We start from the raw sequence: 12,941 nt of genomic DNA on the forward strand, positions 1-12,941 counted from the left end.
ATATATCTAATTGTCCCTTACCAAAATCTTAAACCCAACCCAGACCTTATCTTGACCATGGTAAATGGTTTGTCATGGTTTTCTTGGTGTAACCCAGGTGATCATAGGTCAACTAGAAGAAAATGGTCTCAGCTCTTATTTCTTCTCTAGTCTCTCTAGTACCTCTACTTCCTCCTCTAGTACCTCTACTTCCTCCTCTAGTACCTCTACTACCTCCTCTAGTACCTCTACTACCTCCTCTAGTACCTCTACCTCCTCCTCTAGTACCTCTACTTTCTCCTCTAGTACCTCTACTACCTCCTCTAGTACCTCTACTTCCTCCTCTAGTACCTCTACTACCTCCTCTAGTACCTCTACTTCCTCCTCTAGTACCTCTACTTCCTCCTCTAGTACCTCCTGTAGTACCTCCTCTAGTACCTCTACTACCTCCTGTAGTACCTCTACTACCTCCTCTAGTACCTCTACTACCTCCTGTAGTACCTCTACCTCCTCCTCTAGTACCTCCAGTAGTACCTCTACTTCCTCCTCTAGTACCTCCTGTAGTACCTCTACTTCCTCCTCTAGTACCTCCTCTAGTACCTCTACTTCCTCCTCTAGTACCTCTACTTCCTCCTCTAGTACCTCTACTTCCTCCTCTAGTACCTCTACTTCCTCCTCTAGTACCTCCTGTAGTACCTCTACTACCCCCTGTAGTACCTCTACTTCCTCCTCTAGTACCTCTACTTCCTCCTCTAGTACCTCCTGTAGTACCTCTACTACCCCCTGTAGTACCTCTACTTCCTCCTGTAGTACCTCTACTACCCCCTGTAGTACCTCCTGTAGTACCTCTACTACCCCCTGTAGTACCTCCTGTAGTACCTCTACATCCTCCTGTAGTACCTCTACTTCCTCCTGTACCTCTAGTACCTCTACTACCTCTAACCACTAGGCTACCTGCCGCCCCTACACTCTAACCGCTAGGCTACCTGCCGCCCCTACACTCTAACCACTAGGCTACCTGCCTCCTCTACACTCTAACCACTAGGCTACCTGCCTCCTCTACACTCTAACCACTAGGCTACCTGTCTCCTCTACACTCTAACCACTAGGCTACCTGCCTCCTCTACACTCTAACCACTAGGCTACCTGCCTCCCCTACACTCTAACCACTAGGCTACCTGCCTCCTCTACACTCTAACCACTAGGCTACCTGCCTCCTCTACACTCTAACCACTAGGCTACCTGCCTCCTCTACACTCTAACCACTAGGCTACCTGCCTCCTCTACACTCTAACCACTAGGCTACCTGCCACCTCTACACTCTAACCACTAGGCTACCTGCCTCCCCTACACTCTAACCACTAGACTACCTGCCTCCTCTACACTCTAACCACTAGGCTACCTGCCGCCTCTACACTCTAACCACTAGGCTACCTGCCGAACCTACACTCTAACCACTAGGCTACCTGCCACCCCTCCACTCTAACCACTAGACTACCTGCCTCCCCTACACTCTAACCACTAGGCTACCTGCCTCCTCTACACTCTAACCACTAGGCTACCTGCCTCCCCTACACTCTAACCACTAGGCTACCTGCCACCCCTCCACTCTAACCACTAGACTACCTGCCTCCCCTACACTCTAACCACTAGACTACCTGCCTCCTCTACACTCTAACCACTAGGCTACCTGCCTCCTCTACACTCTAACCACTAGGCTACCTGCCACCTCTACACTCTAACCACTAGGCTACCTGCCTTCTCTACACTCTAACCACTAGGCTACCTGCCTCCTCTACACTCTAACCACTAGACTACCTGCCACCTCTACACTCTAACCACTAGTCTACCTGCCTCCTCTACACTCTAACCACTAGACTACCTGCCTCCCCTACACTCTAACCACTAGGCTACCTGCCTCCTCTACACTCTAACCACTAGGCTACCTGCCTCCTCTACACTCTAACCACTAGGCTACCTGCCACCTCTACACTCTAACCACTAGGCTACCTGCCACCTCTACACTCTAACCACTAGGCTACCTGCCACCTCTACACTCTAACCACTAGGCTACCTGCCACCTCTACTCTCTAACCACTAGGCTACCTGCCACCACTACACTCTAACCACTAGGCTACCTGCCGCCTCTACACTCTAACCACTAGGCTACCTGCCTCCCCTACACTCTAACCACTAGGCTACCTGCCTCCTCTACACTCTAACCACTAGGCTACCTGCCTCCTCTACACTCTAACCACTAGGCTACCTGCCACCACCACACTCTAACCACTAGGCTACCTGCCGCCTCTACACTCTAACCACTAGGCTACCTGCCTCCCCTACACTCTAACCACTAGGCTACCTGCCGCCTCTACACTCTAACCACTAGGTTACCTGCCTCCTCTACACTCTAACCACTAGGCTACCTGCCTCCTCTACACTCTAACCACTAGGCTACCTGCCTCCCCTACACTCTAACCACTAGGCTACCTACCTCCCCTACACTCTAACCACTAGGCTACCTGCCTCCTCTACACTCTAACCACTAGGCTACCTGCCTCCCCTACACTCTAACCACTAGGCTACCTACCTCCCCTCCACTCTAACCACTAGGCTACCTGCCTCCTCTACACTCTAACCACTAGGCTACCTGCCTCCTCTACACTCTAACCACTAGGCTACCTGACAGACTCCAACACTCATTATTTACAGATAGCAAGGAACAGACTCCAACACTCATTATTTACAGATAGCAAGGAACAGACTCCAACACTCATTATTTACAGATAGCCAGGGACACACTCCACCATCCAACACTCATTATTTACAGATAGCCAGGGACAGACTCCAACACTCATTATTTACAGATAGCCAGGGACAGACTCCACCACTCATTATTTACATATAGCCAGGGACAGACTCCAACACTCATTATTTACAGATAGGCAGGGACAGACTCCAACACTCATTATTTACAGATAGCCAGGGACAGACTCCAACACTCATTATTTACAGATAGCCAGGGACAGACTCCAACACTCATTATTTACAGATAGCCAGGGACAGACTCCAACACTCATTATTTACAGATAGCAAGGAACAGACTCCAACACTCATTATTTACAGATAGCCAGGGACACACTCCACCATCCAACACTCATTATTTACAGATAGCCAGGGACAGACTCCAACACTCATTATTTACAGATAGCCAGGGACAGACTCCACCACTCATTATTTACATATAGCCAGGGACAGACTCCAACACTCATTATTTACAGATAGGCAGGGACAGACTCCAACACTCATTATTTACAGATAGCCAGGGACAGACTCCAACACTCATTATTTACAGATAGCCAGGGACAGACTCCAACACTCATTATTTACAGATAGCCAGGGACAGACTCCAACACTCATTATTTACAGATAGCCAGGGACAGACTCCACCACTCATTATTTACAGATAGCCAGGGACAGACTCCAACACTCATTATTTACAGATATCCAGGGGCAGACTCCAACACTCCAACACTCATTATTTACAGATAGCCAGGGACAGACTCCAACACTCATTATTTACAGATAGCCAGGGACAGACTCCACCACTCATTATTTACAGATAGCCAGGGACAGACTCCAACACTCATTATTTACAGATAGCAAGGAACAGACTCCAACACTCATTATTTACAGATAGCCAGGGACAGACTCCAACACTCATTATTTACAGATAGCCAGGGGCACACTCCAACACTCATTATTTACAGATAGCCAGGGACAGACTCCAACACTCATTATTTACAGATAGCCAGGGACAGACTCCAACACTCATTATTTACAGATAGCCAGGGACAGACTCCAACACTCATTATTTACAGATAGCCAGGGACAGACTCCAAAACTCATTATTTACAGATAGCCAGGGACAGACTCCAACAGTCATTATTTACAGATAGCCAGGGACAGACTCCAACAGTCATTATTTACAGATAGCCAGGGACAGACTCCAACACTCATTATTTACATATAGCCAGGGACAGACTCCAACACTCATTATTTACAGATAGCCAGGGACAGACTCCAACAGTCATTATTTACAGATAGCCAGGGACAGACTCCATCACTCATTATTTACAGATAGCCAGGGACAGACTCCAACACTCATTATTTACAGATAGCCAGGGACAGACTCCAAAACTCATTATTTACAGATAGCCAGGGACAGACTCCAACAGTCATTATTTACAGATAGCCAGGGACAGACTCCAACAGTCATTATTTACAGATAGCCAGGGACAGACTCCAACACTCATTATTTACAGATAGCCAGGGACAGACTCCAACACTCATTATTTACAGATAGCCAGGGACAGACTCCAACACTCATTATTTACAGATAGCCAGGGACAGACTCCAACACTCATTATTTACAGATAGCCAGGGACAGACTCCAACACTCATTATTTACAGATAGCCAGGGACAGACTCCAACACTCATTATTTACAGATAGCCAGGGGCAGACTCCAACACTCATTATTTACAGATAGCCAGGGACAGACTCCAACACTCATTATTTACAGATAGTCAGGGACAGACTCCAACACTCATTATTTACAGATAGCCAGGGGCACACTCCAACACTCATTATTTACAGATAGCCAGGGACAGACTCCAAAACTCATTATTTACAGATAGCCAGGGGCAGACTCCAACAGTCATTATTTACAGATAGCCAGGGACAGACTCCAACACTCATTATTTACAGATATCCAGGGGCAGACTCCAACACTCCAACACTCATTATTTACAGATAGCCAGGGACAGACTCCAACACTCCAACACTCATTATTTACAGATAGGCAGGGACAGACTCCAACACTCATTATTTACAGATAGCCAGGGACAGACTCCAACACTCATTATTTACAGATAGCCAGGGACAGACTCCAACACTCATTATTTACAGATAGCCAGGGACAGACTCCAACACTCATTATTTACAGATAACCAGGGACAGACTCCACCACTCATTATTTACAGATAGCCAGGGACAGACTCCAACACTCATTATTTACAGATAGCAAGGAACAGACTCCAACACTCATTATTTACAGATAGCCAGGGACAGACTCCAACACTCATTATTTACAGATAGCCAGGGACAGACTCCAACACTCATTATTTACAGATAGCCAGGGGCAGACTCCAACAGTCATTATTTACAGATAGCCAGGGACAGACTCCAACACTCATTATTTACAGATATCCAGGGGCAGACTCCAACACTCCAACACTCATTATTTACAGATAGCCAGGGACAGACTCCAACACTCCAACACTCATTATTTACAGATAGGCAGGGACAGACTCCAACACTCATTATTTACAGATAGCCAGGGACACACTCCAACACTCCAACACTCATTATTTACAGATAGCCAGGGACAGACTCCAACACTCATTATTTACAGATAGCCAGGGACAGACTCCAACACTCATTATTTACAGATAGCCAGGGACAGACTCCAACACTCATTATTTACAGATAGCCAGGGACAGACTCCAACACTCCAACACTCATTATTTACAGATAGCCAGGGACAGACTCCAACACTCATTATTTACAGATAGCCAGGGACAGACTCCACCACTCATTATTTACAGATAGCCAGGGACAGACTCCAACACTCATTATTTACAGATAGCAAGGAACAGACTCCAACACTCATTATTTACAGATAGCCAGGGACAGACTCCACCACTCATTATTTACAGATAGCCAGGGAAAGACTCCAACACTCATTATTTACAGATAGCCAGGGACAGACTCCAACACTCATTATTTACAGATAGCCAGGGACAGACTCCAACACTCATTATTTACAGATAGCCAGGGACAGACTCCATCACTCATTATTTACAGATAGCCAGGGACAGACTCCAACACTCATTATTTACAGATAGCCAGGGACAGACTCCAACACTCATTATTTACAGATAGCCAGGGACAGACTCCACCACTCATTATTTACAGATAGCCAGGGACAGACTCCAATCCTCATTATTTACAGATAGCCAGGGACAGACTCCAACACTCATTATTTACAGATAGCCAGGGACAGACTCCAACACTCATTATTTACAGATAGCCAGGGGCAGACTCCAACACTCATTATTTACAAAAGATGCATGTGTGTTTAGGCCAGAGGCAGTAGGGATGACCAGGGATGTTCTCTGTTTAGTGAGTCCTCCAGATCAGAGGCAGTAGGGACGATCATGGATGTTCTCTGTTTAGTGAGTCCTCCAGATCAGAGGCGGTAGGGATGACCAGAGATGTTCTCTGTTTAGTGAGTCCTCCAGATCAGAGGCAGTAGGGATGACCAGGGATGTTCTCTGTTTAGTGAGTCCTCCAGATCAGAGGCAGTAGGGATGACCAGAGATGTTCTCTGTTTAGTGAGTCCTCCAGATCAGAGGCAGTAAGGATGACCAGGGATGTTCTCTGTTTAGTGAGTCCTCCAGATCAGAGGCAGTAGGGATGACCAGGGATGTTCTCTGTTTAGTGAGTCCTCCAGATCAGAGGCAGTAGGGACGATCATGGATGTTCTCTGTTTAGTGAGTCCTCCAGATCAGAGGCAGTAGGGATGACCAGGGATGTTCTCTGTTTAGCGAGTCCTCCAGATCAGAGGCAGTAGGGACGACCAAGTGTTCTCTTCATTAATGCGTGAATTTAACCATTTTCCTGTCCTGCTAAGCATTCAAAATGTACTTTTGGTTGTCAGGGAAAAAGTAAAAAGTATAATATTTCCTTTAGGAATGTAGTGAAGTAAAAGCATTATATTTATATATATATATATATATATATATATATATATATATATATATATATATATATATATATATAGTAAAGTACAGATACCCCCCAAAAACGACTTAACTAGTACTTAAAAGTATTTTTACTGAAGTACTTTACACCGCTGTTCTGCTGTTAGAATGTTAGTCAGAATGACTGCTCGTTTGGCTTGAAGGGGGTTTCCCACGAGGCCCAGTGGTTCTGCTGTTAGAATGTTAGTCAGAATGACTGCTCGTTTGGCTTGAAGGGTTTCCCACGAGGCCCAGTGGTTCTGCTGTTAGAATGTTAGTCAGAATGACTGCTCGTTTGGCTTGAAGGGGGTTTCCCACGAGGCCCAGTGGTTCTGCTGTTAGAATGTTAGTCAGAATGACTGCTCGTTTGGCTTGAAGGGGTTTCCCACGAGGCCCAGTGGTTCTGCTGTTAGAATGTTAGTCAGAATGACTGCTCGTTTGGCTTGAAGGGGTTTCCCACGAGGCCCAGTGGTTCTGCTGTTAGAATGTTAGTCAGAATGACTGCTCGTTTGGCTTGAAGGGGGTTTCCCACGAGGCCCAGTGGTTCTGCTGTTAATACATGTCTTTAGTTACAATGTTTTTTTTTGTTTGTATTTATTTAACCAGGTAAGTCATTGAAAACACATTATCTTTATGATGACCACGAGGGAGCAAGCGACATACAAACCCATATTATACTGTCTCTGTGTTGCAGTGCTAAGCAGCTTCTCCTTTCTCTCTGTCGTCTCTCTCTGTCTTCTCTCTCTCTGTTGTCTTTCCTCTCTCCCTCTCCTCTCCTCTCTCCCTCTCCTCTCCCTTTCTCTCCCTCCTCTCTCTCTGTCGTCTCTCTCTGTCTTCTCTCTCTGTGTTGTCTTTCCTCTCTCCCTCTCCTCTCTCCCTCTCCTCTCTCTCTCTCCCTTTCTCCCCCTCCTCTCTCTCTGTCGTCTCTCTCTGTCTTCTCTCTCTCTGTTGTCTTTCCTCTCTCCCTCTCCTCTCTACCTCTCCTCTCTCTCTCTCCCTTTCTCTCCCTCCTCTCTCTCTGTCGTCTCTCTCTGTCTTCTCTCTCTCTGTTGTCTTTCCTCTCTCCCTCGCCTCTCTCCCTCTCCTCTCTCTCTCCCTTTCTCTCCCTCCTCTCTCTCTGTTGTCTTTCCTCTCTCTCTCCCACTCCCTCTCTCTCCCTCTCCTCTCTCTCCCTCTCTCTCCATCCTCTCTCTCTGTTGTCTTTCCTCTCTCCCTCTCCTCTCTCCTCTCTCTCTCTCTCTCTCCCTCTCCTCTCTCCTCTCTCTCTCTCTCCCTCTCCTCTCTCCTCTCTCTGTCGTCTCCCTCTCTCCCCCTCTCTGTTTGTCATACTGTATCTACCTCCTGTCCTTGTCTCGCTCTTTGTTTCATTGCCTTGCAGCATCTCTCTCTCCCTCTCTCCCTCCCCCCTCTCTCTCTCTCTTTGTTTCATTGCCTTACAGCATCTCTCTCTCCCCATCTCCCTCCCTCCCCCTCTCTCTCTCTCTCTCTCTTTGGTTCAGTGCCTTGCAGCATCTCTCTCTCCCCATCTCTCTCCCTCCCTCCCCCCCTCTCTCTCTCTCTCTCTTTGTTTCAGTGCCAAGCAGCATCTCTCTCTCCCCATCTCTCTCCCTCCCTCCCCCCTTCTCTCTCTCTCTCTTTGTTTCAGTGCCTTGCAGCATCTCTCTCTCCCCATCTCGCTCCCTCCCTCCCCCTCTCTTGTCTCTTTCCCTCCCTCTTTCTCCCCTCTCACTCTGTTGTCTCCCTCTCTATGTCCCCCTCTCTTTCATCTCCCTCTTTCTCTCTCCTCCCCCCTCTCAACCTCTTTCTCTCTCCCTCTAACTCATGTCCTCCTCTCTCCCTCTAACTCATCTCTCCCTCCCACCCTCTGTGTTTCAGTGCCTTGCAGCGTGGGAGTCTGTCATTCCACTATTACGGGACAAGCAGCCACAGGAGACAGAAACAGATGAAGACTGAGAGACTACCGCCTTTCCTCTGGACATTACATCTCAAACACTTCTCTACCTGAGTTACCAGTGTCAACAGACACTCTCAAAGGGAAATTGCCAAGGAAATGAGCCTTTTTGGGTCTACGGACAGAAATCGTTTTTTTTTTTTGTTTTGGTGTTTTCTATTTGTGAAACCCAGTCGGTCCGACGTCCCATCTTTCCTGCTGGAATCCACAGAGGAGCAGAGTGGATGAATGATATCATGTCTGTCTGGAAAGCCCATTTTGTTCCTTGTCGCACACCGAACTAGCCTTGGCTGTATTCACTAGAAACCAAACGTGGAAAAACCAGAAAGATACCAGGAGGGACTACTAGAACGTGGCCAATGTGCCGAATGTGACTGTGACATCACAGACGGGCTGGCCGAAGGAAAAGAGAAACTTATATCTACTTTTTTTTTTTCCCCCCCCTGTTGTAATTTTCTAGTCTGTTGAGAAATGTTTGTTGCCAATGATCCTTTTTATAAACAATGCTGATCTTTTGATTGTCTCTGATTGTCTCTGATGGTCTTCGATGGTCTTCGATGTAGCCTAAAGCCTCTGATAGTCTCTGATAGTCTCTGATGGTCTTCGATGTAGCCTAAAGCCTCTGATAGTCTCTGATGGTCTTCGATGGTCTTCGATGTAGCCTAAAGCCTCTGATAGTCTCTGATGGTCTTCGATGTAGCCTAAAGCCTCTGATGAATGAAGCAGCAGTATCATTGTGTTTCTGTCTGTTTACAGAATGCTGAAGAGCACTAACTGATCCAGCTAGCCTCCTGACCAAACATTTAGAGGAACCTACCTTACTGTTAAACATACCGTCTGACCTCTCCTGGTTGATGTTCTTACACACCAGGGTGTGTTCACTGGTATTCAAACCAGAGCAAGCAGGCTGAAATGGGGGAGAGAATAACCATAACTTATCCAATAACAAACGCTTTGCTTTCATTGCAAAATGTTTTCTGTGCACTAATGAATACACACCTATTCTCTCGTTACAAAGAAACATGAACCGCGAGAGCACACAAGATTTGGTTCTGGGTTGTCAAGATTACACACACACCAGGCACTTCCTCCTGTTCCCAGACACTTCCTCCTTTGCCCAGGCACTTCCTCCTGTTCCCAGACACTTCCTCCTGTTCCCAGACACTTCCTCCTGTTCCCAGACACTTCCTCCTGTTCCCAGACACTTCCTCCTGTGCTCAGACACTTCCTCCTGTTCCCAGACACTTCCTCCTGTTCCCAGACACTTCCTCCTGTTCCCAGACACTTCCTCCTGTTCCCAGGCACTTCCTCCTGTTCCCAGACACTTCCTCCTATGCCCAGACACTTCCTCCTGTGCCCAGACACTTCCTCCTGTTCCCAGACACTTCCTCCTGTTCCCAGACACTTCCTCCTGTGCTCAGACACTTCCTCCTGTTCCCAGACACTTCCTCCTGTTCTCAGACACTTCCTCCTGTTCCCAGACACTTCCTCCTGTTCCCAGACACTTCCTCCTGTTCCCAGGCACTTCCTCCTGTTCCCAGACACTTCCTCCTGTTCCCAGACACTTCCTCCTGTTCCCAGACACTTCCTCCTGTTCTCAGACACTTCCTCCTGTTCCCAGACACTTCCTCCTGTTCCCAGACACTTCCTCCTGTTCCCAGACACTTCCTCCTGTTCTCAGACACTTCCTCCTGTTCCCAGACACTTCCTCCTGTTCCCAGACACTTCCTCCTGTTCCCAGGCACTTCCTCCTTTGCCCAGGCACTTCCTCCTGTTCCCAGGCACTTCCTCCTTTGCCCAGGCACTTCCTCCTGTTCCCAGACTCTTCCTCCTGTGCTCAGACACTTCCTCCTGTGCTCAGACACTTCCTCCTGTTCCCAGACACTTCCTCCTGTTCCCAGACACTTCCTCCTGTTCCCAGACACTTCCTCCTGTTCCCAGACACATCCTCCTGTTCCCAGACACTTCCTCCTGTTCCCAGACACTTCCTCCTGTTCCCAGACACTTCCTCCTGTTCCCAGACACTTCCTCCTGTTCCCAGACACTTCCTCCTGTTCCCAGACACTTCCTCCTGTTCCCAGACACTTCCTCCTATGCCCAGACACTTCCTCCTGTGCTCAGACACTTCCTCCTGTGCTCAGACACTTCCTCCTGTGCTCAGACACTTCCTCCTGTTCCCAGACACTTCCTCCTGTTCCCAGACACTTCCTCTTGTTCCCAGACACTTCCTCCTGTTCTCAGACACTTCCTCCTGTGCTCAGACTATTCCTCCTGTGCTCAGACACTTCCTCCTGTTCCCAGGCACTTCCTCCTGTTCCCAGACACTTCCTCCTGTTCAAAAAAACACTTCCTCTTGTTCCCAGACACTTCCTCCTGTTCTCAGACACTTCCTCCTGTGCTCAGACACTTCCTCCTGTTCCCAGACACTTCCTCCTGTGCCCAGACACTTCCTCCTGTGCCCAGACACTTCCTCCTGTTCCCAGGCACTTCCTCCTGTTCCCAGACACTTCCTCCTGTTCCCAGACACTTCCTCCTGTTCCCAGACACTTCCTCCTGTGCCCAGACACTTCCTCCTGTTCCCAGGCACTTCCTCCTGTGCCCAGACACTTCCTCCTGTTCCCAGACACTTCCTCCTGTTCCCAGACACTTCCTCCTGTTCCCAGGCACTTCCTCCTGTTCCCAGACACTTCCTCCTGTTCCCAGACACTTCCTCCTGTTCCCAGACTCTTCCTCCTGTTCCCAGACACTTCCTCCTGTTCCCAGACACTTCCTCCTGTTCCCAGACACTTCCTCCTGTTCCCAGACACTTCCTCCTGTTCCCAGACACTTCCTCCTTTGCCCAGGCACTTCCTCCTGTTCCCAGACACTTCCTCCTGTTCCCAGACACTTCCTCCTTTGCCCAGGCACTTCCTCCTGTTCCCAGGCACTTCCTCCTGTTCCCAGACACTTCCTCCTGTTCCCAGACTCTTCCTCCTGTGCCCAGACTCTTCCTCCTGTGCTCAGACACTTCCTCCTGTGCTCAGACACTTCCTCCTGTTCCCAGACACTTCCTCCTGTTCCCAGACACTTCCTCCTGTTCCCAGACACTTCCTCCTGTTCCCAGGCACTTCCTCTTGTTCCCAGACACTTCCTCCTTTGCCCAGGCACTTCCTCCTGTGCCCAGACACTTCCTCCTGTTCCCAGACACTTCCTCTTGTTCCCAGACACTTCCTCCTGTTCCCAGACACTTCCTCCTGTTCCCAGACACTTCCTCCTGTTCCCAGACACTTCCTCCTGTTCCCAGACACTTCCTCCTGTTCCCAGACACTTCCTCCTGTGCTCAGACACTTCCTCCTGTTCCCAGGCACTTCCTCTTGTTCCCAGACACTTCCTCCTTTGCCCAGGCACTTCCTCCTGTGCCCAGACACTTCCTCCTGTTCCCAGACACTTCCTCTTGTTCCCAGACACTTCCTCCTGTTCCCAGACACTTCCTCCTGTTCCCAGACACTTCCTCCTGTTCCCAGACACTTCCTCCTGTTCCCAGACACTTCCTCCTGTTCCCAGACACTTCCTCCTGTTCCCAGACACTTCCTCCTGTTCCCAGACACTTCCTCCTGTTCCCAGACACTTCCTCCTGTGCTCAGACACTTCCTCCTGTTCCCAGACACTTCCTCCTGTTCCCAGACACTTCCTCCTGTTCCCAGACACTTCCTCCTGTTCCCAGGCACTTCCTCCTGTTCCCAGGCACTTCCTCCTGTTCCCAGACACTTCCTCCTGTTCCCAGACACTTCCTCCTGTTCCCAGACTCTTCCTCCTATGCCCAGACACTTCCTCCTGTGCTCAGACACTTCCTCCTGTTCCCAGACACTTCCTCCTGTGCCCAGACACTTCCTCCTGTTCTCAGACACTTCCTCCTGCGCTCAGACACTTCCTCCTGCGCCCAGACACTTCCTCCTGTGCTCAGACACTTCCTCCTGTTCCCAGGCACTTCCTCCTATGCCCAGACACTTCCTCCTGTTCCCAGACACTTCCTCCTGTTCCCAGACACTTCCTCCTGTGCTCAGACACTTCCTCCTGTGCCCAGACACTTCCTCCTGTTCTCAGACACTTCCTCCTGGTCCCAGACACTTCCTCCTGTTCCCAGACACTTCCTCCTGGTCCCAGACA

The 12,941-nt window shown here is 48.9% G+C and overlaps 1 protein-coding gene across 2 annotated transcripts in view; it reads left to right on the forward strand.

Annotated features, from left to right (window-relative positions):
* The window catches only part of LOC106568583 (sorting nexin-30), a 79,200-nt gene extending 69,236 nt beyond the window's left edge, over positions 1 to 9,964 (forward strand). The window contains exon 9 of one of the 2 annotated variants that reach the window (XM_045692692.1): positions 8,720 to 9,964. In XM_045692692.1, the coding sequence (XP_045548648.1) occupies positions 8,720 to 8,797 (78 nt within the window). In that variant the 3' untranslated portion in view covers positions 8,798 to 9,964. The remainder of the gene's footprint in view (positions 1 to 8,719) is intronic. The other variant, XM_045692691.1, reaches the window with a different exon arrangement.
* Positions 9,965 to 12,941: the final 2,977 nt, after the last annotated feature.

This window comes from Salmo salar, chromosome ssa13 (assembly GCF_905237065.1).
Source record: "Salmo salar chromosome ssa13, Ssal_v3.1, whole genome shotgun sequence".
Classification (NCBI taxonomy): Eukaryota; Metazoa; Chordata; class Actinopteri; order Salmoniformes; family Salmonidae; genus Salmo; species Salmo salar.